This window comes from Convolutriloba macropyga, chromosome 1 (genome assembly GCF_964194025.1).
Source record: "Convolutriloba macropyga chromosome 1, txConMacr16.3, whole genome shotgun sequence".
In the NCBI taxonomy this organism is placed as follows: domain Eukaryota; kingdom Metazoa; phylum Xenacoelomorpha; order Acoela; family Convolutidae; genus Convolutriloba; species Convolutriloba macropyga.
Window position 1 is genome coordinate 74,124,312 of NC_134468.1, and position 25,963 is coordinate 74,150,274.

At 37.4% G+C, this 25,963-nt stretch overlaps 1 protein-coding gene across 1 annotated transcript in view; it reads left to right on the forward strand.

Moving 5' to 3' along the window:
- The window catches only part of LOC142342481 (mitochondrial potassium channel ATP-binding subunit-like), a 230,834-nt gene extending 206,673 nt beyond the window's left edge, over window positions 1–24,161 (forward strand). The window contains exons 2-8 of the mRNA XM_075393821.1: window positions 20,358–20,658; window positions 20,732–21,134; window positions 21,201–21,370; window positions 21,503–22,135; window positions 22,399–22,598; window positions 23,476–23,627; window positions 23,862–24,161. Of these exons, the coding sequence (XP_075249936.1) occupies window positions 20,378–20,658; window positions 20,732–21,134; window positions 21,201–21,370; window positions 21,503–22,135; window positions 22,399–22,598; window positions 23,476–23,627; window positions 23,862–24,056 (2,034 nt within the window). The 5' untranslated portion in view covers window positions 20,358–20,377 and the 3' untranslated portion in view covers window positions 24,057–24,161. The remainder of the gene's footprint in view (window positions 1–20,357; window positions 20,659–20,731; window positions 21,135–21,200; window positions 21,371–21,502; window positions 22,136–22,398; window positions 22,599–23,475; window positions 23,628–23,861) is intronic.
- Window positions 24,162–25,963: the final 1,802 nt, after the last annotated feature.

The window sequence follows — 25,963 nt, forward strand, 5'->3', positions numbered from 1 at the left end:
TTTTGGCGTGATAATTCAACTTTAATATCAGAATTACGTGGTAATTTTGCCGAGAGCAATATATCACTGTTACCATCCAGGAAAGCCATGAGCAGCTGGAGATTTTGCACAAATTTTGCGCCAGTGTGAGTATTTCAATTAGTCTTTGCAAAGATTCTGGTATTATACTGTGTCGTGAGTTTAGGACTTAAGTCATTGAGATTTTAAAAAGCAATGTCAATTTAAAAATTTCTTATGAACCTTTTCGAACTCTGAGTTCTTCGTCAGGTTATGAACAATACAAAATGCTAAAATTAAAAACCGGAAAAAATTCAGCTCACTAAAATCACTCATTAAGGGAAATTCAAAACGAATTTTTATATATCTTCAGTTGTATCTACACAATTTTACATCTGAAAAAAAAACATTTTCGATTTGATGTAGCAGATGCATATCGATATGTTTTTATTAAAGAACCTACATTATTTACCTGAAATTTATTTTGGTTTTAATCAATTGTAAAGTTGAAATTTTCGTTTCATATCGTGTCTTTCTTTCTAGTTGGAATTTTTTCTCCAAACTAAGCTTTCAGTGTCAATTCTCGTGTTCTGTATTCGCCGCCCGTGTTGATGGCTGGTTTCAATGTTCTTATATAGAGCGCCTCTGGTGTCACTAACTTAGACTGGTTGCTGTAGTGGTCTAATATCTTCCACTGGAAAGCTGATTTATCACCGCTGCACTCAATTGCATGTATTCCCATCGTTGAGTCCCCCATGGAAACCCTTGTGGTAACATTTCGTCAACCCTTGTGGTTTTATGTCGGTATGTCTGCCCTACATAGATGGAATTGCATCCATTACAAGTGAGTTCATAAACCAAGTGGGATTTGAGGTCTTTATTGAAGCTAGACTTGGTCAAATTGGTCAAAGCTAGACAAAGTTGTAAATTTTCTTAATGTTATCGGTTCATGTTAGTTACAGAAGTTACACAGAAACTGAGCCACTTGATAGCGTTAAAAATTATTCCGGTTTTCATGTTGTTCCAAGTTGTTGAACTGTTTCACTTCATCGATTGTTCCGTGTATAGGACTCTTACGCAGTTTATACTGCAGAGCTCTAATTTTTAGAAAAAGATAGTCCTTGGCACAATAATTGTAAGCATCTGTCTCGTTAACCGACCCGTCGTTGGTGAATTTCACGCAAGGGAGAACTAGGTGGGGGAAGATACTGGCAATCGTCAATGAACGTTCTTCAGAGATGCCCCTTCCTGCATACTGTTTCAGATTTATCAAAGTATTCGACGAATTTTTTGCCCCGCTTTGCTTTTTTCAGTATTATGAAGTTTGCCCGTCGGTGACAAATTTCTTTGAACTCTGTCGATCTTATCGCCGTTTCCTGGCAGTGTACGTCCCAAGGTTTTCTTTGTTTTTCTTTTTTTCCGCTACTTAGTTGCTTCTCATAGTTACTGTTGCATTTGATCAAAACAAGTTTCTTTTTACTGCACAGAAGGAGCAAACACTGGAATTTTGGCGTGATATGTCAACATTAATCAGTATATCAAAATTACGTGATAGTTTTGCGTAGAGCAATATATAACTGTTACCCTCCAAGAGAGCCATAAGCAACTGGAGACTTTGCAAATTTTTTGTGCCAGTGTGGGTATTTCAATAAGTCTTTGCAAAGAATCTTGCAACATATTGAGTCGGTAATTTAGGACTAAAGTCATTGAGATTTTAAAAAGCATTATCAATGTAAAAATTTCTTACGAACGTTTTCGAACTCTGTCTTCATCGTCAGGTTATAAACAATAAAAATGTTAAAATTAAAAACCAGAAAACAAAATGCAAATCAATAAAATCACTCATTCAGGGAAATTTAAGACGATTTTTTACACATCTAAAGTCGTATCTACAACATTTTACATCTGAGTAAACGTACATTTTTGATTTGACGTAGCAGATGCATATCGACATGTTTTTTTATTAAAAAACTACATTAATTACCTTAAACTTACTTTGGTTTTGTTCAATTGTAAAGTTGAAATTTTTGTTTTATATTTTGTCTTTCTTTCAAGCTGGACTTTTATCTGCAAACTAAGCTTTCAGTGTCAATTCTCGTGTTCTGTATTTGTCGCGCGTGTTGATGGCTGGTTTCAATTTTCTTATATGGAGCGCCTCTGTTGTCACTAACTTACCCTGGTTGCTGTAGTGCTCTGAAATCTTCCAGTGGAAAAGTGATTTATCACCGTTGCACTCAATTGCATGTATTGCCATCGTTGAGTTCGCCTTGGCATGCTCTGCAACCCTTGTTGTAATATATCGGCATGTTTGCCCTATATAGATGGTTTTGCATCCCTTACAAGTGAGTTCCTAAACCGCATGGGATTTGAGGTCTTTCTCAAAGCTAGACTTGAGACTAGGTAAACAGCTCTTAAGTTTCAGCGTCGTAAAAATTGTCTGTAAAGGATGAATTTTGTTGAGTTTCGTAACAAATTCAATGGATATGTTGCCTCTACTTTAATGCAGATTGTTGTTTCTCAGTATTTTTCTGCTGTTTTACCCTTACACCCGCGTTATATCCTTTTCTTTAAGCTTTCGTTTGCAGCTGGTTAATTGTATCCTTGACAATATTCCCTACCCAATGACTAGGATACTGATTATTTCCCCAATTTGTTCATTTTTGTCAATACTTTTCATGGAACGCTTCCCAATTGCTGGTGGCTCGGAACCGGCGGTGTTTTCTTACCTGTATTATGCTTTTTTTATTTTGAAGGGGTGCACAGCTACGATAGTTCAGAATTGTTCCAGTAACTGAAGGTTTTTGACACCATGTGCAAAAAATGTTCCCCTCCGGTTTTACGTTATTTGATATGTCCAGAAATGGCAAACTGTTTTTGTCATCCGTTGTTTCTAATGTAAGTTGAAGATTTGGATGGAGGTTATTGCCCTCATCTAAAAGCTCTTTTGTGTCACCTCTAACTGTTCTTACAATATTTTTGACATATCTTAGAAAAAAATTGGTTTCGGACGAATGGTTAATGTCATTCTTATCATTTTCACGGCAGAATGAGCACATGCAGAACTGGTTCTCCATGCTATCATATTCTGTGTTACTAATTTGCTGACATTTAGCGTGGAGCAATCTATTGCAAAGTTCACATCCAACACTTTTGAAACTTGCTGTCACACGGTGTTGGCAATTGCGACAAGTGCTAAATTGTGTGTTGGTTTTGCATTCAGGTGTCTGTAATTTTAAATGTGGCTCCCACAATTTCATCCAAAGGTTAGCCAAAATCACTGCCAAGGACGCATCAATCAATAACGCAGAACATGATAATATGGAAATCCAGGTCAGGATGTGCTCAATCTGCCGTGAAAATGACAAGACTGACATTAACCAATCGTCCGAAACCAAATTTCTTCTAAGATTTGTCAACAATATTGTGAGAAAAGTTAGAGGTGACACAAAAGAGCTGTTGGATGCTGACAATAACCTTCATCCAAATCTCCATTTTACATTAGAAACCACAAAAAACGAAAACATTTTGCCGTTTCCGGACATGTCAAATAACGTAAAACCAAAGGGGACAATTTTCTGCACATGGCATCAAAAATCATCAGATACTGGAACAATTCTCAAATAATGAAAAAAAGCATAATACATGGAACAATACATCGCCTGTATCGAGCCACCAGCAGTTGGGAAGCGTTCCATGAAGCATTGACAAAAAAAGAACAAAATTCGAAGTGTTCAATATCTTAGGCACTGCGTAGGGAATATTGTCAAGTATACAATTAACCAGCTGCGAACCAAAGCAAAAAGAAAAGAGTATAACGCGGGTGTTAGCGTAAAACAGCAGAAAAATACTGAGAAACAACAATTTGCAATACAGTACAGAGGCAACATCTCTAGCGAATTTGTTACGAAGCTGAACAAAACTCATCCTGTACAGACAATTTTCACCACTCGGAAACATAAGAGCTGTTTACCTAGCCTTAAGTCTAGCTTTGAAAAAGATCTCAAATCCCATGTGGTCTATGAATTGACTTGTAATGGATGCAAATCTATCTATGTAGGGCATACATGCCGACATATTACTACAAGGGTTGCAGAGCATGTTACCACCAGGGTTGCCAAGGCGGACTCAACGATGGGAGTACATGCAATTGAGTGCAACGGTGATAAATCAGCTTTCCAGTGGAAGATATTAGACCGCTACAGCAACCAATCTAATTGTGTTACATCACAGGCGCTCTAAGTAAGAACTCTGAAACAAGCCATCAATACGCGCGACGAATACCGAACACGAGAATTGACACTGAAAGCTTAGTTTGGATATAAAATTCTAACTTTAAAGAAGAACACGATATAAAACGAAATTTTCAACTATACAATTGAACTAAACCAGAGTAATTTTAAGGTAATTAATGTAGGCTTCTTTGAATAAACAGTCGATATGCATCTGCTACATCAATTCAAAAATGTTTTTTTACTCAGATGTCAAATTTTGTAGATACGACTTTAGATATGTAAAAATTCGTTTTAAATTTCCCTGAATGAGTGATTTTAGTGAATTGCATTTTATTTTCTGGCTTTTTATTTTAGCATTTTGTATTCTTTCTAAACTGACGATGAATGCGGAGTTTGAAAACGTTCATAAGAAAGTTTGAAATTGATAATGCTTTTTAAAATCTCAATGACTTTAGTCCTAAATTACCGACTCAATATGTTGCAAGATTCTTTGCCCAGACTTATTGAAACACCCACACTGGCACAAAAAATTTGCAAAATCTCCAGTTGCTTATGGCTTTCTTGGAGGGTAACAGTGATATATTGCTCTAGGCAAAACTATCACGTAATTTTTAAATCTTGGTTAAATTTGACAAGCCGAAGCCCAGGAAGGGGAATGTTGTGTTTTCTATGTATTTTTAGCTGGATCAACATGGAACATTTACAGATTGAAGAATGCTGCACATTGTGGCGGCATGTTCGCAAGTTCGTTTTTTCATTAATTAAAGCCTAAACACAGCAAACATCGAGAACTGTTACTCTCGTCAGTGACGGCCCTTCGGGGTCTTTCGTTCGACCCAATTTCCAGAAACGCCAAAAAGAACATAAGAAACGCCCGGGACAAGGTCAAAAACAGCACTGATTTCGTGATTTGGCAAAACACTTTGAACAACTCCATCACCCCTCACAAACGAACAAGCGACAACAGGCCGTGTGATGTAGAGGAGTTGGTTGCCTTTTTACAACGTCATTCGGACAGAATCAAGGCGATAGTTTACTGTCAAAGGTATGGCGCAGAAAACTTTTTAGAACAGCGGTTAAAATCGGGATTTTTTGTGATTCAGTCAACGAAACTTTTTTGTCAAGACGGAAGCAATAGAACGCCAACATCATCAGCCGATACTTCTACCTACATCAAGACCCCGAAATTGAGCTTAAATTATTAGGGCTAGTGTTAAAACAACAATCTAATCTACGGAAACTGCTCAAAAAGAACAGAGGGAAACCGTGCAAAAATCAACAAGAGGCAAGGAAAAAGCAAAGGCTCAGTAGAAAGTGATAGCATCTCTTGTTGTTTGCTCACTGGAGGTCTTTAACAAAACTTCAGCTATGATAAAATTGCCAAGATGTAGATTGAGAAATATTCTGTAAAAAAGAGACTGTTGGAAACCAGACTTGGACAATGAAAACAATGTTTGTAAGATTGAAAGTAGCAGATGCAGAACAAATTTTCTTACAACTTGTCCTAGCACAGATCTAAATACGGATTTTTTGAAATTTCGTGTTTCAAAAACAGATGTTTTTTTGGATCAAGCGGTGCATAGTGTTCAACTAAAATTGCTGAGTTCGAAAATTTCCACAGCAGCTGACATGCATCATAAATATGACCAAAGGCGAGCTGTTAGTCGAAAAGTTCTCCTTAGGAATTTAGATAACCACCTATTGACCTCTGTAATTTTTGTTTTGCGCAACCGAGTTCGCAACAATGTAGTTAGTTCTGAACAGCAATTGCAGGGAAAACTTGCCAAACTTTCGGAAAGACAAGACAAGCCGCTAAGATCGTCTATTGTCTGACATAGACAATTTGATAGGAATTTGCGTAAGAACAATTTACCAGGTGAAAAACTGTTCGAGATTGAAAGGGCAGCAAAATGGTACTCAAAAAACATCAGAGAAACACCTTTAGGCGGAGCATTAGCAAAAGTGCAAAAATGTCTGCATGAAAACGCCCTGATCGCCGTTCCTTTTGATAATGGTATAGTACTTTGTGCTAGGAAAAAGAGCACGTACGCTGAAAAACTGGAAAAAATATTAGTTTGCGAACAGTTCAGAAAACTTGAAAAGAGTTGTTATAAAATTGTAATGAAAAATGAAAAAAAATAATCAAAGAAATTCTGGATATAAGGAAAAAAAAGAATATAACTTTTAAGGTTAACGAAGCTTTAAGGTCCACTGGAGCACAACCGGCATGATTGTATAGATTAGCTAAAGTACACAAAAAAGAAATCCCTCTGAGACCTGTTCTCTCTATCCCGAGATATTGTTATCATAAATTTAACAATTTTCTAACACCCTTTCCGGAATATTGAAGGAGCAAACATAAAATCTAACACCAATGACACACGAAAGACTCTTGAGCAAATAAAACCTGAAAAAGACGAACAGGTCATATCATTGGATGTGAAAAGTTTACACAACAACGTTCCTGTGAAGGAAGTCATTAACATTGCCCTTTGATCGCTTTATGCTAGGGACGATAAACCAGACATACCTAGAACAACAATGAAACGTCTGCTCGAATTAGCAGTCACAAACGTCCATTTCACATGCAATGAAAATTGGTACTGTCAGAAAGACGGGTTGGCAATGAGTTTGTCCTTGGCAGTAATTTTGGCTAGTGTTTGGATGAAATTTTGGATGCCACATTTGAAATTACAGACAACTCAATGTAAAACCAACACACAATTTAGCATTTGTCGCAATTGCGAACACCGTGTGACAGCACATTTCAGGGGGGTTGAGTGTGAAATTTGCAAAAGGTGGTTCCGCGCTAAATGTCAACAAATCAGTAACACAGAACATGATAGAATGGAAAACCAGTTCTGCATGTGCTCATTCTGCCGTGAAAATGACAAGACTGACATTAACCAATCGTCCAAAACCAAATTTCTTCTACGATTTGTCAACGATATTGTGAGAACAGTTAGAGGTGACACAAAAGAGCTGTTGGATGCTGACAATAACCTTCATCCAAATCTTCATTTTACATTAGAAACCACGAAAGACAAAAACATTTTGCCATTTCCGGACATGTCAAATAACGTAAAACCAATGGGGACAATTTTCTGCACATGGCATCAAAAATCATCAGATACTGGAACAATTCTCAAATAATGAAAAAAGTATAATACATGGAACAATACATCGCCTGTACCGAGCCACCAGCAGTTGGGAAGCGTTCCATGAAGCATTGACAAAAAAAGAACAAAATTCGAAGTGTTCAATATCTTAGGCACTGCGTAGGGGATATTGTCAAGGATACAATTAACCAGCTGCGAACCAAAGCAAAAAGAAAAGAATATAACGCGGGTGTTAGCGTAAAACAGCAGAAAAATACTGAGAAACAACAATTTGAATTACAGTACAGAGGCAACACCTCTAGCGAATTTGTTACGAAGCTGAACAAAGTTCCTCCTGTACAGACAATTTTCACCACTCGGAAACATAGGAGCTGTTTACCTAGCCTTAAGTCTAGCTTTGAAAAAGATCTCAAATCCCATGTGGTCTATGAACTGACTTGTAATGGATGCAAATCTATTTATGTAGGGCATACATGCCGACATATTACTACAAGGGTTGCAGAGCATGTTACCACCAGGGTTGCCAAAGCGGACTCAACGATGGGAGTACATGCAATTGAAAGCAACGGTGATAAATCAGCTTTCAAGTGGAAGATATTAGACCGCTACAGCAACCAATCTAATTGTGTTACACCACAGGCGCTCTATGTAAGAACTCTGAAACAAGCCATCAACACGCGCGACGAATACCGAACACGAGAATTGACACTGAAAGCTTAGTTTGGATATAAAATTCTAACTTTAAAGAAGAACACGATATAAAACGAAATTTTCAACTATACAATTGAACTAAACCAGAGTAAGTTTAAGGTAATTAATGTAGGCTTCTTTGAATAAACAGTCAAATTTTGTAGATACGACTTTAGATATGTAAAAATTCGTTTTAAATTTCCCTGAATGAGTGATTTTAGTGAATTGCATTTTATTTTCTGGCTTTTTATTTTAGCATTTTGTATTCTTTCTAAACTGACGATGAATGCGGAGTTTGAAAACGTTCATAAGAAAGTTTGAAATTGATAATGCTTTTTAAAATCTCAATGACTTTAGTCCTAAATTACCGACTCAATATGTTGCAAGATTCTTTGCACAGACTTCTTGAAACACCCACACTGGCACAAAAAATTTGCAAAATCTCCAGTTGCTTATGGCTTTCTTGGAGGGTAACAGTGATATATTGCTCTAGGCAAAACTATCACGTAATTTTTAAATCTTGGTTAAATTTGACAAGCCGAAGCCCAGGAAGGGGAATGTTGTGTTTTCTATGTATTTTTAGCTGGATCAACATGGAACATTTACAGATTGAAGAATGGTGCACATTGTGGCGGCATGTTCGCAAGTTCGTTTTTTCATTAATTAAAGCCTAAACACAGCAAACATCGAGAACTGTTACTCTCGTCAGTGACGGCCCTTCGGGGTCTTTCGTTCGACCCAATTTCCAGAAACGCCAAAAAGAACATAAGAAACGCCCGGGACAAGGTCAAAAACAGCACTGATTTCGTGATTTGGCAAAACACTTTGAACAACTCCATCACCCCTCACAAACGAACAAGCGACAACAGGCCGTGTGATGTAGAGGAGTTGGTTGCCTTTTTACAACGTCATTCGGACAGAATCAAGGCGATAGTTTACTGTCAAAGGTATGGCGCAGAAAACTTTTTAGAACAGCGGTTAAAATCGGGATTTTTTGTGATTCAGTCAACGAAACTTTTTTTGTCAAGACGGAAGCAATAGAACGCCAACATCATCAGCCGATACTTCCACCTACATCAAGACCCCGAAATTGAGCTTAAATTATTAGGGCTAGTGTTAAAACATCAATCTAATCTACGGAAACTGCTCAAAAAGGACAGAGGGAAACCGTGCAAAAATCAACAGGAGGCAAGGAAAAAGCAAAGGCTCAGTGGAAAGTGATAGCATCTCTTGTTGTTTGCTCACTGGAGGTCTTTAACAAAACTTCAGCTATGATAAAATTGCCAAGATGTAGGTTGAGAAATATTCTGTAAAAAAAAGACTGTTGGAAACCAGACTTGGACAATGACAACAATGTTTGTAAGATTGAAAGTAGCAGATGCAGAACAAATTTTCTTACAACTTGTCCTAGCACAGATCTAAATACGGATTTTTTGAAATTTCGTGTTTCAAAAACAGATGTTTTTTTGGATCAAGCGGTGCATAGTGTTCAACTAAAATTGCTGAGTTCGAAAATTTCCACAGCAGCTGACATGCATCATAAATGTGACCAAAGGCGAGCTGTTAGTCGAAAAGTTCTCCTTAGGAATTTAGATAACCACCTATTGACCTCTGTAATTTTTGTTTTGCGTAACCGAGTTCGCAACAATGTAGTTAGTTCTGAACAGCAATTGCAGGGAAAACTTGCCAAACTTTCGGAAAGACAAGACAAGCCGCTAAGATCGTCTATTGTCTGACATAGACAATTTGATAGGAATTTGCGTAAGAACCAGTTACCAGGTGAAAAACTGTTCGAGATTGAAAGGGCAGCAAAATGGTACTCAAAAAACATCAGAGAAACACCTTTAGGCGGAGCATTAGCAAAAGTGCAAAAATGTCTGCATGACAACGCCCTGATCGCCGTTCCTTTTGATAATGGTATAGTACTTTGTGCTAGGAAAAAGAGCACGTACGCTGAAAAACTGGAAAAAATATTAGTTTGCAAACAGTTCAGAAAACTTGAAAAGAGTTGTGATAAAATTGTAATGAAAAATGAAAAAAAATAATCAAAGAAATTCTGGATATAAGGAAAAAAAGGAATATAACTTTTAAGGTTTACGAAGCTTTAAGGTCCACTGGAGCACAACCGGCATGATTGTATAGATTAGCTAAAGTACACAAAAAAGAAATCCCTCTGAGACCTGTTCTCTCTATCCCGAGATATTGTTATCATAAATTTAACAATTTTCTAACACTCTTTCCAGAATATTGAAGGAGCAAACATAAAATCTAACACCAATGACACACGAAAGACTCTTGAGCAAATAAAACCTGAAAAAGACGAACAGGTCATATCATTGGATGTGAAAAGTTTACACAACAACGTTCCTGTGAAGGAAGTCATTAACATTGCCCTTTGATTGCTTTATGCTAGGGACGATAAACCAGACATACCTAGAACAACAATGAAACGTCTGCTCGAATTAGCAGTCACAAACGTCCATTTCACATTCAATGAAAATTGGTACTGTCAGAAAGACGGGTTGGCAATGAGTTTGTCCTTGGCAGTAAATTTGGCTAACGTTTGGATGAAATTTTGGGTGCCACATTTGAAATTACAGACAACTCAATGTAAAACCAACACACAATTTAGCATTTGTCGCAATTGCGAACACCGTGTGACAGCACATTTCAGGGGGGTTGAGTGTGAAATTTGCAAAAGGTGGTTCCGCGCTAAATGTCAACAAATCAGTAACACAGAACATGATAGAATGGAAAACCAGTTCTGCATGTGCTCATTCTGCCGTGAAAATGAAAAGACTGACATTAACCAATAGTCCGAAACCAAATTTCTTCTAAGATTCGTCAACGATATTGTGAGAACAGTTAGAGGTGACACAAAAGAGCTGTTGGATGCTGACAATAACCTTCATCCAAATCTTCATTTTACATTAGAAACCACGAAAGACAAAAACATTTTGCCATTTCCGGACATGTCAAATAACGTAAAACCAAAGGGGACAATTTTCTGCACATGGCATCAAAATTCATCAGATACTGGAACAATTCTCAAATAATGAAAAAAAGCATAATACATGGAACAATACATCGCCTGTACCGAGCCACCAGCAGTTGGGAAGCGTTCCATGAAGCATTGACAAAAAAAGAACAAAATTCGAACTGTTCAATATCTTAGGCACTGCGTAGGGGATATTGTCAAGGATACAATTAACCAGCTGCGAACCAAAGCAAAAAGAAAAGAATATAACGCGGGTGTTAGCGTAAAACAGCAGAAAAATACTGAGAAACAACAATTTGCATTACAGTACAGAGGCAACACCTCTAGCGAATTTGTTACGAAGCTGAACAAACTTCATCCTGTACAGACAATTTTCACCACTCGGAAACATAGGAGCTGTTTACCTAGCCTTAAGTCTAGCTTTGAAAAAGATCTCAAATCCCATGTGGTCTATGAACTGACTTGTAATGGATGCAAATCTATCTATGTAGGGCATACATGCCGACATATTACTACAAGGGTTGCAGAGCATGTCACCACCAGGGTTGCCAAGGCGGACTCAACGATGGGAGTACATGCAATTGAGTGCAACGGTGATAAATCAGCTTTCCAGTGGAAGATATTAGACCGCTACAGCAACCAATCTAAGTGTGTTACACCACAGGCGCTCTATGTAAGAACTCTGAAACAAGCCATCAACACGCGCGACGAATACCGAACACGAGAATTGACACTGAAAGCTTAGTTTGGATATAAAATTCTAACTTTAAAGAAGAACACGATATAAAACGAAATTTTCAACTATACAATTGAACTAAACCAGAGTAAGTTTAAGGTAATTAATGTAGGCTTCTTTGAATAAACAGTCGATATGCATCTCCTACATCAATTCAAAAATGTTTTTTTTTACTCAGATGTCAAGTTTCGTAGATACGACTTTAGATATGTAGAAATTCGTTTTAAATTTCCCTGAATGAGTGATTTTATTGAATTGCATTTTATTTTCTGGCTTTTTATTTTAGCATTTTGTATTATTTCTAAACTGACGATGAATGCGGAGTTTGAAAACGTTCATAGGAAAGTTTGAAATTGATAATGTTTTTTAAAATCTCAATGAATTTAGTCCTAAATTACCGACTCAATATGTTGCAAGATTCTTTGCAAAGACTTATTGAAACACCCACACTGGCACAAAAAATTTGCAAAATCTCCAGTTGCTTATGGCTTTCTTGGAGGGTAACAGTTATATATTGCTCTAGGCAAAACTATCACGTAATTTTTAAATCTTGGTTAAATTTGACAAGCCGAAGCCCAGGAAGGGGAATGTTGTGTTTTCTATGTATTTTTAGCTGGATCAACATGGAACATTTACAGATTGAAGAATGCTGCACATTGTGGCGGCATGTTCGCAAGTTCGTTTTTTCATTAATTAAAGCCTAAACACAGCAAACATCGAGAACTGTTACTCTCGTCAGTGACGGCCCTTCGGAGTCTTTCGTTCGACCCAATTTCCAGAAACGCCGAAAAGAATATAAGAAACGCCCGGGACAAGGTCAAAAACAGCACTGATTTCGTGATTTGGCAAGACACTTTGAACAACTCCATCATCCCTCACAAACGAACAAGCGACAACAGGCCGTGTGATGTAGAGGAGTTGGTTGCTTTTTTACAACGTCATTCGGACAGAATCAAGGCGATAGTTTACTGTCAAAGGTATGGCGCAGAAAACTTTTTAGAACAGCGGTTAAAATCGGGATTTTTTGTGATTCAGTCAACGAAACTTTTTTTGTCAAGACGGAAGCAATAGAACGCCAACATCATCAGCCGATACTTCCACCTACATCAAGACCCCGAAATTGAGCTTAAATTATTAGGGCTAGCGTTAAAACATCAATCTAATCTACGGAAACTGCTCAAAAAGAACAGAGGGAAACCGTGCAAAAATCAACAGGAGGCAAGGAAAAAGCAAAGGCTCAGTAGAAAGTGATAGCATCTCTTGTTGTTTGCTCACTGGAGGTCTTTAACAAAACTTCAGCTATGATAAAATTGCCAAGATGTAGGTTGAGAAATATTCTGTAAAAAAGAGACTGTTGGAAACCAGACTTGGACAATGAAAACAATGTTTGTAAGATTGAAAGTAGCAGATGCAGAACAAATTTTCTTACAACTTGTCCTAGCACAGATCTAAATACGGATTGTTTGAAATTTCGTGTTTCAAAAACAGATGTTTTTTTGGATCAAGCGGTGCATAGTGTTCAACTAAAATTGCTGAGTTCGAAAATTTCCACAGCAGCTGACATGCATCATAAATGTGACCAAAGGCGAGCTGTTAGTCGAAAAGTTCTCCTTAGGAATTTAGATAACCACCTATTGACCTCTGTAATTTTTGTTTTGCGTAACCGAGTTCGCAACAATGTAGTTAGTTCTGAACAGCAATTGCAGGGAAAACTTGCCAAACTTTCGGAAAGACAAGACAAGCCGCTAAGATCGTCTATTGTCTGACATAGACAATTTGATAGGAATTTGCGTAAGAACAAAATACCAGGTGAAAAACTGTTCGAGATTGAAAGGGCAGCAAAATGGTACTCAAAAAACATCAGAGAAACACCTTTAGGCGGAGCATTAGCAAAAGTGCAAAAATGTCTGCATGACAACGCCCTGATCGCCGTTCCTTTTGATAATGGTATAGTACTTTGTGCTAGGAAAAAGAGCACGTACGCTGAAAAATTGGAAAAAATATTAGTTTGCGAACAGTTCAGAAAACTTGAAAAGAGTTGTGATAAAATTGTAATGAAAAATGAAAAAAAATAATCAAAGAAATTCTGGATATAAGGAAAAAAAGGAATATAACTTTTAAGGTTTACGAAGCTTTAAGGTCCACTGGAGCACAACTGGCATGATTGTATAGATTAGCTAAAGTACACAAAAAAGAAATCCCTCTGAGACCTGTTCTCTCTATCCCGAGATATTGTTATCATAAATTTAACAATTTTCTAACACCCTTTCCAGAATATTGAAGGAGCAAACATAAAATCTAACACCAATGACACACGAAAGACTCTTGAGCAAATAAAACCTGAAAAAGACGAACAGGTCATATCATTGGATGTGAAAAGTTTACACAACAACGTTCCTGTGAAGGAAGTCATTAACATTGCCCTTTGATTGCTTTATGCTAGGGACGATAAACCAGACATACCTAGAACAACAATGAAACGTCTGCTCGAATTAGCAGTCACAAACGTCCATTTCACATGCAATGAAAATTGGTACTGTCAGAAAGACGGGTTGGCAATGAGTTTGTCCTTGGCAGTAAATTTGGCTAATGTTTGGATGAAATTTTGGGTACCACATTTGAAATTACAGACGACTCAATGTAAAACCAACACACAATTTAGCATTTGTCGCAATTGCGAACACCGTGTGACAGCACATTTCAGGGGGTTTGAGTGTGAAATTTGCAATAGGTGGTTCCGCGCTAAATGTCAACAAATCAGTAACACAGAACTTGATAGAATGGAAAACCAGTGCTCATTCTGCCGTGAAAATGATAAGACTGACATTAACCAATCGTCCGAAACCAAGTTTTTTCTATGATATGTTGACGATATTGTGAGAACAGTTAATGGTGACACAAATGAGCTGGCAGATGAGGTCAATAACCTCCATACAAATCTTCAATTTACATTAGAAACAACGGATGACAAAAACAGTTTGCCATTTTTGGACATGTCAAATAACGTAAAACCAAATGGGACAATTTTCTGCACATGGCATCGAAAGTCATCAGATACTGGAACAATTCTCAAATAATGAAAAAAGCATAATACATGGACAAATACACCGCCTGTTCCGAGCCACCAGCAATTGGGAAGCGTTCCATGAAGCATTGACCAAAAAAGAACAAAATTCGAAGTGTTCAATATCTTAGGCACTGCGTAGGGGATATTGTCAAGGATACAATTAACCAGCTGCGAACCAAAGCAAAAAGAAAAGAATATAACGCGGGTGTAAGCTTAAAACAGCAGAAAAGTACTGAGAAACAACAATTTGCATTACGGTACAGAGGCAACATCTCTGACGAATTTGTTAAGAAGCTGAACAAAGTCATCCTGTACAGACATTTTTCACCACTCGGGAACTTAAGAGCTTCTTACTTAGCCTTAAATCTAGTTTTGATAAAGACCTCAATTCCACGTGGTTTATGAACTCAATTGTAGTGGATGCAAATCCATCTATGTAGGCAGACATGCCGACATATTGCCACAAGGGTTTCAGAGCATGCCAAGGCGGACTCATTGATGGGAATACATGCAATTGAGTACAATGGTGATAAATCAGCTTTTCAGTGGAAGTTATTAGACCACTGCGGCAACCAATCTAAGTTAGTGACACTAGAGGCGCTCTATGTAAGAACTCTGAAACCAGCCATCAACACGCGCGTCGAATACCGAACTCGAGAATTGACACTGAAAGCTTAGTTTGGAGATGAAATTCCAACTTGAAAGAAGAACACGATATAAAACGAAATTTTCAACTTTACATTTGAACAAAACCAAAGTAAATTTAAGGTAATTAATATAGGCTTTTTTGAATAAAATGTCGATATGCATCTGCTACATCAAATCGAAAATGTATTTTTGCTCAGATGTCAAATTTTGTAGATACGACTGTAGATATGTAAAAATTCGTTTTAAATTTCGCTGAATGAGTGATTTTAGTGATTTGCCTTTTTCCAGCTTTTAATTTTAGCATTTTCTATTGTTTATAACCTGACGATGAACTCAGAGTTCGAAAACGTTCGTAATATTGTTTTAAATTGACAAACCTTTTTAAAATCTCATTAACTTAAGTCTTAAATCCCCGGCCCAATATGTTACCAGATTCTTTGCAAAAAATTATTGAAAAACTGCACTGGCGCAGAAGACTTGCTGGGCATCTGCTCTTCAAAATTTTTTTAAAATTTATCTAGATATATTCAGCTTGCATTTGATTTCTAATTTACTTGAAAAAACAACACTTACAAAGAAGTAAATCATTTATACAGCTAAATTCAGAAGTTAAGCCGGATCATTTTATTGCCAATCTATTTGAGTTGAGGCTCTCGACTGTTCTTTCAGATTTTCTCAACTGTTATCAGTCAGTTGTTTACATAATTTGTTCGTTAGTATGCTTTTCTAAAGCAAAAACGTTGTTTGTTTTTCTCTTTTTTCATACTTCCTAGGAATATTATCAGTAGCATGAGAACATTTAACAGATTATATGAACATTCGCTATAACAATGTTGTAATTATGTCCTTCAAAAAGGACTAAAATGTTGACCTGCGTTCTGCAAAGCAAAGATCAATTTTTTTGTACTGCTGTCCTTTTATGATTATTTGCCGTAAGAATATAAGGTTTTAAAGCTCGACTTGATTAGGATTTCTGTGATATCGTTCTTTATTTTGTTGTTGATTCTTCGAATTGGCCAACTAAGTTCACATTTACTATATCTTCTGGGTTCCTCCCTGTTTTGGGGGGAAAATTAAAACTGAACTAACACAAAGTTAGAGTTTTTGGTTTTAGCGAAAAAACTTGTACTGCAACTTCTTGTTTAGATGTACGTTCAAACTTCTATAAAACTTAAATTGCTGTGTTCATATTAATAATAAACTTAAAATTTTAAGTGTATCCGGGCTGCAGATCTATTTGGGATATTTGATTTCATTGAAAAAAGGTCTAGGAGTTTTACGACGCTTTCCAATTTTCCAGTTTGAGAAGCTACAATGAACCGTTAATGGACCGTTGGGAACGATTAATTTTGTAATTGTTACCAATGGAACTGACCAGATCCCTGAAAAAAACTCAACTGGCTACCAGCGAGAAAAAGAATAATATTCAAAGTGTAATTGAATTGCCATCGCTGCATTCACCACCGAAACAGGATTGTCCTCCTACTACTCGGAAATGTGTGGTAACGCAAAAAAAGTTAACTATTTTCGAAAAATTTGCAACTACTTAGAGCAAATTTGTGACCGGGCCGTCTTTACATTGTCTGGAAGGGAACAGCTTGGAGTGCAGCATCCGGCTAAGTGCTACTCATCATCCCTTATTTTCCGACCTACATCCCTCGTTGCCGGATGGTGTGCACGGTCCTTTTTATAATTTTGTTTTAACTACTTAGAGCAAACGAATTTTATATTTTGCAATCATGTCTGAACTTGAGTACAGAAGTGAACTCAGAACATTATCTGTTTAAAATGGACTACTTAGCTACCCAAAAATCATCAAAAAGTCTTAACAAAGTTAGTTTGTATTTTAAAATTCATAAATTAATTTTGACTGCGGAGAATAAAGTATATATGTTTAAAATAAGTTTTAGGAATAAAATCATTTGTTTGGAAACTTTAGTCGTCGACAATAAAACTGTTATAGAAACCCGAATGCAAATATATTGCCCTAAAGATTGGTAATAAACTCCAAGTTGAATCACTACTCAAGTTTTTTAGAGGGAATGGCAGTCGAAATAAATCCATAAAAATATTAAGGGTTCAACACACAAAAAAACTTTCAATATTTTTTAACTGGATTGTACAATCGCAATCACGTTACTTGGCTCTGTTATTTATCAATGTAATACATTTTTTTCATCGCTAGAATGTCAGCACAAATGGGTTTAAAACGAACTTTTTTAGACCTAAATGAAAGAGTGATAACGATCTCAACGAAGATCGTACAAGAGAGATTCAACGAAAATGCGTTAAGTGTTAAATAGCGAATTGACATCAGCTCAATTCTGTATTTGTACGATAAACCACCAATCAGAAGCTATAATGTAAAAGTAGAGTGAAAATTCGAAGTGCAAATTAAAACATTTATACAAAGAAAATAATCTTCCAGCATCACCTAATGACAAATTATCTCGTTTTTCCAAGCGAGAGATAATAAATGAAACATCTATCTAAATCCTTACGAATGTTAGGTTTGACTTTCAAAGCTTGCAATTCGAAATAAGGTTTTACGAAATGCAGGTTTTTCCTTTCGAAATTTGAAATATAATTTGAAAACTGAAAGACCTACTAAAGGAAAATCATGTAGAAACGAGGAAGGCGATAGCAATAGGCAGGCTGTTAGGAAGAGCACAAAAAGAGAGTGTAGCTTTTGCGATGTGCGAAATCCAGCCACAACCGCGATAAACAAAGAAACTGTAAACATCGGGTAGAAGTTCTTTAAAAACTAATAGTAACGATATGATTCCGGATTTTTTAAAAATCTCGAATAAAAACATTTTTTTTTCAGAACAAGCAGTGCACGGTTTCCAGCTCAAACTCTGAAGTAAAAAATAATTCGTACGGAACAAGGCTTTGAGTTGTTTGAGAAAAAACTAGCTTAAGATAAGAACATTCCCGGCAGAATTGTGAAAGAAGAGCTTTTTCCATCAAGTGTGTACAATAGGAAGGAAATGAGATTTCATTTCAAACTGATTTGCAAAGACTTAAAAACCAAGCTGGATGAGAGGCAGGTAAAGCCTTTTTCGGTATGGCTGTCATAAATATTTTTTTACATAAGACGGTTCTTAACTGCAAAGATATGTTCTGGACGTCTTATCGTTGTGTACAAAGCATCCTGTCAGAGAAAGATTTAACGAAGTGCCTTTCTTAGAGGATCTACGTATATTCGTTCATGAGTAGAGGGAGAACAGCATCGACACTAAAAACTTTTTTGAATGAAATTTATAGTGAAATAGTACAAAATGTGTGCGCGAGACAAGAATGGATAGAGGGTTTGAAAATGTTCAGGAACTTTTACAGAAAAATGCTAGCTTTACCATTTGATAAAGCGTGTCGTTTTTGTGTGATCAAATGACAAGGTACTCGAATAGACTAAAAGAGATCATTTGTTCCAATAATTTTGTGCCTCGTAGTGGGGAAAGACAATCTATCCATGAAAACACAAACAGATGAGTAGCAGTTTGAGGCATCTAAACGAGCAGGAAACAGAAAGTGAAAAGATTTATCACAGGTGCAAGACAAGTGCATTATTGCAACCGGTCAGACTATGGACTTGCTAATTATGTACATGAAATTGGTACTCCGCTTCGGCCTGTTCTATCGATAATATTAGGAGTTACAAGTATCTGAATAAATTTCTGTCTCTCCTTCTCCAGAAGTTACTAGGTGCAAATATTGAGGCTAACTCGAATGATTCCAGAACCGCTGTAGAATCTATGACTTTGGCGGAAAATGAGCAAATATCCCTGTACGTTGCGAGTCTATACACCAATGTAACTGTAAATGTGATTGACACTGCTATTACTGCACTCCACTGATGAAGTTCAGAAGATTCCTAGGTCAACTATGAAAATCCTTGAGACTAGCTGTTGCGATCGTACAGTGATGTAACATGTGAGACACGCTATTGGAGTGCTTAGTGATGGGTGCTTCATTGACCGTGATTCTGGCACAGTTGTAGAACTGTTTTGAAAAATTCTCGCAGAAACCGGCTGGAGGAGAGAAGAGCAAATCTGCTGGCATGAAGAGAATGTACAATTAACAGACACGTTATTTTGCTAGGAGAAATTTGTTAGCAGAGAATAAGAACATAAAGGAAATTGCATGGATCCTTTCATATTGTGCAAAAAAGGGTACAACATTAGAAACACATAAATTGAAATTGGTCAAAAGTGACATAGTGTGAACTATAGAAGAGAATCTCAGTGCCCCTTGAGTGTGCGAGTTCACATCACAAAATCTTACATTTCACTCTTGAGAGACCCGACGGGAATTGAATCTGGACTTCCTAGAACTGATTAGAAGCGTAAATAGCAACGGGGAACAATAGCTATCATTGGTATCAAAAGTCTACTGAGACTGGCATAATCTTAAACTTCCGCAGCTGTGCTTTTATGTTGATATTTTATGCCGGTTTGCTTAATATGCAATTGCTTGTATCTATACTTTTAGTCAGATCAAATCGTCTTTTCTTTTTTTTTCATTCTGCACTGTTGAGTATTCCGACAGACCGCAAAAGCCAGCTGTTAGAAAGGGAGTTCTTTTCTTTATGTTTATGCATAATCTGCTGTTTTTTAAAGCTTGATGGAAAATGGGACTTTTCAGCCAATTTCAAACTAATCACTCTGGAAAAAACATCACATGCCAAACCACAAGCAATAGGTTGCTATGAACAGATGATAATTTGTTGCAAAGATTACCAGAATAGATCCATCATTTCAATAACGTGGGCTTTCGAATTCTCTACATGGCAACGCATATAAATTCAGACATACTGTGTATAATGATTGATGCATCCGCGCCTGTTTTCTTAGTATTCATGGTTTCTTTCAGGTGTATGATATACTCCATATGCTGTGCGTTAGAATAGTGAGGCCCTTTCGTCAGTATGGGGCTAAGAGTCCCATTAATACGGATCGCATTTTACACCTGATCAGAACTAGGGGAAATATTTCAAAACAATCGTTAAAGGACTGCTTTTCAACAACGAATCTTCTGCTCTTGTGTTCTGGAGTGTCAGTGTCCTATGCTTTGGTCAAATCAAACTCCAGCATTTTGCTGAGGTCGAAAGCCCATCGCGGTCATCTAGATATACCTGTATCAAGTGACAAACATGGCAATTTTGATTGGAAGTAAGTAAATTAGCAATTAAATGTTCATTTATTATTCTGAAGTCTTTTTGCCAGACCGAACTGTTTAGTGAAGATTGTTCTGGAAGCTGTTGAAAGGAGAGTCGTTCCGTCTAGTGTTGGCGATTTTTTCTGCTATCTGTGCCGCAGCACTCAACATTCTCATTCCTCTTCAGCTTGGACAGCTGAGCAATTCTTTGGTCAATCTGGATTCAACTGTGGGATTACAGACCTTGGTTGGACCTTCGCTAAAGTTATTGAGCACATATGCTGGACAAGCACTGTGCACAACTTTGTATATCAATTGGTTGTCTGTAGCTGGAGAGAGAATCGCTTCTAAATTGAGAGTGATGCTCTTTGATTCTTTGGTCAATCAAGATATTGAGTTCTTTGATGTACACAAAACTGGAGAATTGACTAGCCGACTTTCCAACGACGTTCAGGCTTTCAAAAGTAGCCTCAAACAATGTATATCACACGTGAGAATTTTAACGTATTTGCTAATCTAGGCTTTTCTTATCTGAAAGAACCAAGCATCTGTTTAGGGTTTAAGGGGCGTCACACAAATATGTGGCTGCGTTGTTTCCATGTACCAGGTGTCTGCTCAGCTCACAATAATGATGACAGTGTTGCTGCCTGCCCTAGTAATCAGCGGAACTTTGTTTGGCCATGTCCTGAGGTCACTATCTCGGCAAGCCGAAGGCCAGCTTGAAAAGTAAGATTAACTAGTTTAATTGAAATGCCGCCCTCTTTTTTTTTACACTTTTCAGTATTAAAAGCTTAGAGATGAGAGAGAATCAGCACTTGGGAAAAAACTACATAAAAGCTAATTTTGTTTTGATTTTAGAGCCATTTCTATGGCTGACGAGTCCTTGGGAAATGTACGAACTGTACGAGCTTTTGCTATGGAAGATCAACAGACAGATATATTCGACGCAGAGGCTAAGAAATCAGAGTATGCTTTATGGAAGCTTGGAGCAGGGATTTCTTTATTTCAAGGAGCTTCTAATTTCGTATTGAATTCCTTAGTTCTAAGTGTCATGTATACTGGTGGAACATTGCTTCTGAGCAACAGCATTTCTCACGGAGACTTGATTGCTTTTTTGACCTCAACTCAAATGATCCAACGATCTATGGCACAAATATCTTTGCTATTTGGTCAAGTTGTTCGAGGCTTGACATCGGGTGCTCGTGTGTTCGAATTTGTTAATGCTAAAGCTGCTCTGAAGTACAACAATGATCCCGATTTCACAATGGATATGAGCACACCGCCATCTATAAAATTTGATCATGTTTCATTCGAATATCCTACGCGGCGAAGCCAACCTGTACTCAGTAATCTTTCGTTTGAAGTGCCATCGGGTCAGACAGTTGCATTGGTTGGATCTTCAGGACACGGGAAGTCCACGATTGCCGCTTTGATAGAACGTTTTTACGATCCTCCAGAAGGCTCTGTCACCATAAATAATGAGGACATCAGGTACGTGTAACTTTTGAATTATCGTGGTATAAAGTTGTGGCTACATTAGTAATCTTCGTACTTTATCCCGAATATTACATAAACTGATGAGTTTAGAATGCTTGAAAAGAAGTTAAAATAATCAATTGATGCTGCTGTGACTATTTCCGTTTTTAAACGTATTTTCTATGTTTTCAAGACATTTCTTAAATCAGTGACTGGAAAGGAATCAATTAAGCGTAGTTCATATTAATAACAAGTCTATTTTTGGGTTAATATTGTAGAAATATTCCTCCAAAGTGGCTGAGAGGAAGGATCATTGGCTATATCAGTCAGGAGCCAGTTCTGTTTGCAACTTCAATAGCCGAAAATATCAGGTTTGGTAAGCCAGGGGCGACAGATGAAGAAGTGTACTCTGCTGCCAAGAAGGCCAATGCTTATGAATTCATCCAGAGATTTCCAGACGGCTTCCACACAGTTTTAGGTTTGTTTTGTATAGCAATTAGCCTTGCTTTTTCCGGCAAATTTCCACAAATTGCGACTCATGTTATACTTAACGTGACATTTTCTGTACGTCGAATAAAGAGTATGTAAAATTAAGTGATAAATATCAATGAGTGGCATATTCGTTGAAGTATACAGGTTACCTGTACATCTGGAATTCATGCTCTTGTATTTTAAAATTAGTTATACTTGTGGATACTACGAGGTGGATAATAAATGCACATTCAGCTATAATGGACGACTCACAAAATTAAGACTCTTGCCACTGTAAAATTACCACTGTAAAATTGGCACTGTGAAAGTAGTACTACTTGGGCATAATCCAGAAGTCTCAACTACTACTGTCTCTAGATATTGAATTTCACGACATCCTATTGCTCATATCAATTTCTAGAGGCAACTATAATAGTAATATCAGCGATTTCTATCAACCAACTGCGACCAACACGCGACAAGGTGACCGAAGTGAGTTGGTTGTCCCAAAGACCCGCATTAAGAAAACAAATTCAGACTTCTTTATCAGAACCGCGTTCCTTGTTAATATAATATCAAGAGCAGTTGGGAAACAAATGCATGAAATATCCAAGAAAGACCTCAGTTGTTTCTACTGGAAATATTTTGAGAAATACAGCGAAACGGACTCGTGTACGTACTTGGATAATAAACTGCTACTGCGGCTCATGCAACCCCAGTGGAAAACTCAAAAACTTAAACTGAAATTCATTAAATTCAACATTTGGTTGCAAACAATGGGTATAACAATCCCCGAAGCCTGTACTACTACTACATACTTGGTCACCATCTTGTCTTCAATCCTGGTAGGAAGTTTTAAGGATATTATCGAGTATATTTTGCAGGGGAGAGAGGTGTAACAGTTAGTGGGGGACAGAAACAGCGGATAGCGATTGCCAGAGCTCTGATTAAGGACCCCAAAGTGCTCGTTCTGGACGAGGCTACCTCTGCTTTAGATTCTGCCTCTGAAGCTATCGTGCAGAGAACGCTCGAAAGTGTAAGTATGACTCATTAATCATAGCTTTTTTGAACCCTATCTTTCAATCTTTTTCCACTATAGATTGTGAATGTTACCTGTTATAGCCGATGTTTACTATTTTAATAGTCACTGCTAACAATTGTACGATTAATTAATTAATTAATGAAGTAGTGTGAATGGATTGGAAAGAGGTACTGTTTGTATGAAAATGGATGTTATGAAAATAATGTGGAAACCCAATCTTGTCCTTAGGTATCGAATGGGTTGACAGTGGTAGTGATTGCACACCGACTCAGCACAATTAGAAATGCGGACAAAATTATTGTGCTGGGCCCTGGAGGACGAATTCTGGAGCAGGGAAAACATAGTGAGCTAATGGATGCCAAAGTGACCCCAAGCGGGGTTTACAGACAAATGCTCAATCTGCAGTCTGATCAGAATAAATAAGTAATTTGAGTGTGTAAAACGATACTCATCATTTTAAGCTTTCAGAAGTTTTACAGATGTTAATTTATATTTCAAACAAATAATAATTGAGTTTTGAACAATTGATTTATTAAGAGAGGTAAATTGGTTGAACTTTTTTGACAACGTAGAATAAATCGACACGAATTGTTAGTAGACCGCTAGAACTACGTTTTTCTTTTAATTGCTCTCAAACGACGTTTGTTGCAGTTATTGAGGTAAAAAAAATATAAGATGGATTATTTCTGTGGTGGAGTGTTATGGTCAACGAGGTTTTCAAAAAACGATAAAGAGCTGCGTCTCACGGCAAGGAGTAGGGATAGAACTTTACTAGTTGGCTAACAAAATCGATGTGCTCTCAACAAAGCTCGCGCATTCTTTCTATGGTCAGCGTAAAAATAAGACGCACTGTCATAATAGGTACCTCAAAATAAAAATCCTATTTATTAAACGCGTGAGCTCTAAAATTGGACAAAATATTTGCATGTTAAAGGGCCTCTCGAAGCGCGTGTTTAAGAGCCGCATTGAGCAGCATGGTTAAGAGAACATATCGAGAGAGGTCAATGACCTAAAAGGCTCAAAGTAGTTGGGCGAGAACCGAACCTGAGACAAGACTGTTAGTCAGATGCAGTTACCACGGGGCTATGAGCGCTTCAAAATTATGCTTGCCCAGAGAGATGATTTACTGTCCTGGGTACTACGTAATTTTTAGTTCCTCCCGAACTAAGTTTAAAGTTCTATTGTAAACCTGAGTTTTTCTGCAAAGTTTTAGCTGTATAGATTCTGCGCTATTCTAGAACCTTCTTAGTTTCCAACTGTTTTTCGCGCTTTACTTTAATTTTTGCGTGATCTCAAATTCTCTCAATCCTAAATTTGTTTATTGATACGATAAAAGCGTTTGTGAAAAAAGGTGGTCTGTAGTTATTATAGCGCAGTTGGCAAGATGGAGGACTGCTATTCTGAGGCTCGAGAGTTCAAACCTGTCTCGGGTACCTTCCCCTTTTCTAGCCATAAAAATTTATAATCAACAAATTGCCGTCTGTTGTTCGAGAGCAATTTGCGACGGGAGTCGGTTTATGTTCCTGTGTGTTTGGTGGATAAAAAATGGTAATCTATACATTAAACGCGTGAGCTCTAAATTTCAACAATTTTGGAAAATTTTTGCTTGTTTAAGGGGCCTCTCGAAGCGCATAATTAAGAGCCGCATTGAGCAGCATGGTTAAGTGAACATATTGAGAGAGGTCAATGACCTAGAAGGCTCAAAGTAGTTGGGAGATAACCGAACCTGAGACAAAAGACTGTTAGTCATATGCAGTTACCACTAGGCTAAGAGGGCTTGCGAGTATGCTCGCCCAGTTGGACGATTTATTGTCCTGTGTACTGCGTGTTTTTTAATTGCTCCCGAACTAAGTTTGAAGTTCTTATTGTAAACGTGTGCCTTTCTGCAATTTTTTAGCTGTACAGATTCTGCGCTATTCTAGAACAGTCTTAGTTTTCAACTAAGTTTTTCGCGCTTTGATTTTTGATTTTAGCGTGATCTCAAATGCTCTCAATCTGAAATCTGTTTTTTGATACGATAAAAAGATTGTGAGAAACGTTGGTATGTAGTGGTTATAGCGCAGTTGGTAAGATGGAGGACTGCTATTCTGAGGGTCGAGGATTCGAACGCGTGTCGGGTACCCTCCCTTTTGTAGACATAAAAATTTCTAAACAGCACCTTGTCGCCTGTTGTTCGAGAGCACTTCTGGCGACGCTGAGTTGTTTTATGTTCCTGTGTGTTCGGAGGATGAAAAATGCTAATTAGTGTTTGGGGGATGCAAAATGCTAATGAAAAATAGGGGGTATGAAACGAGTGAGCTCTAAGATGGGACAAAATTTTTGCATGTTGA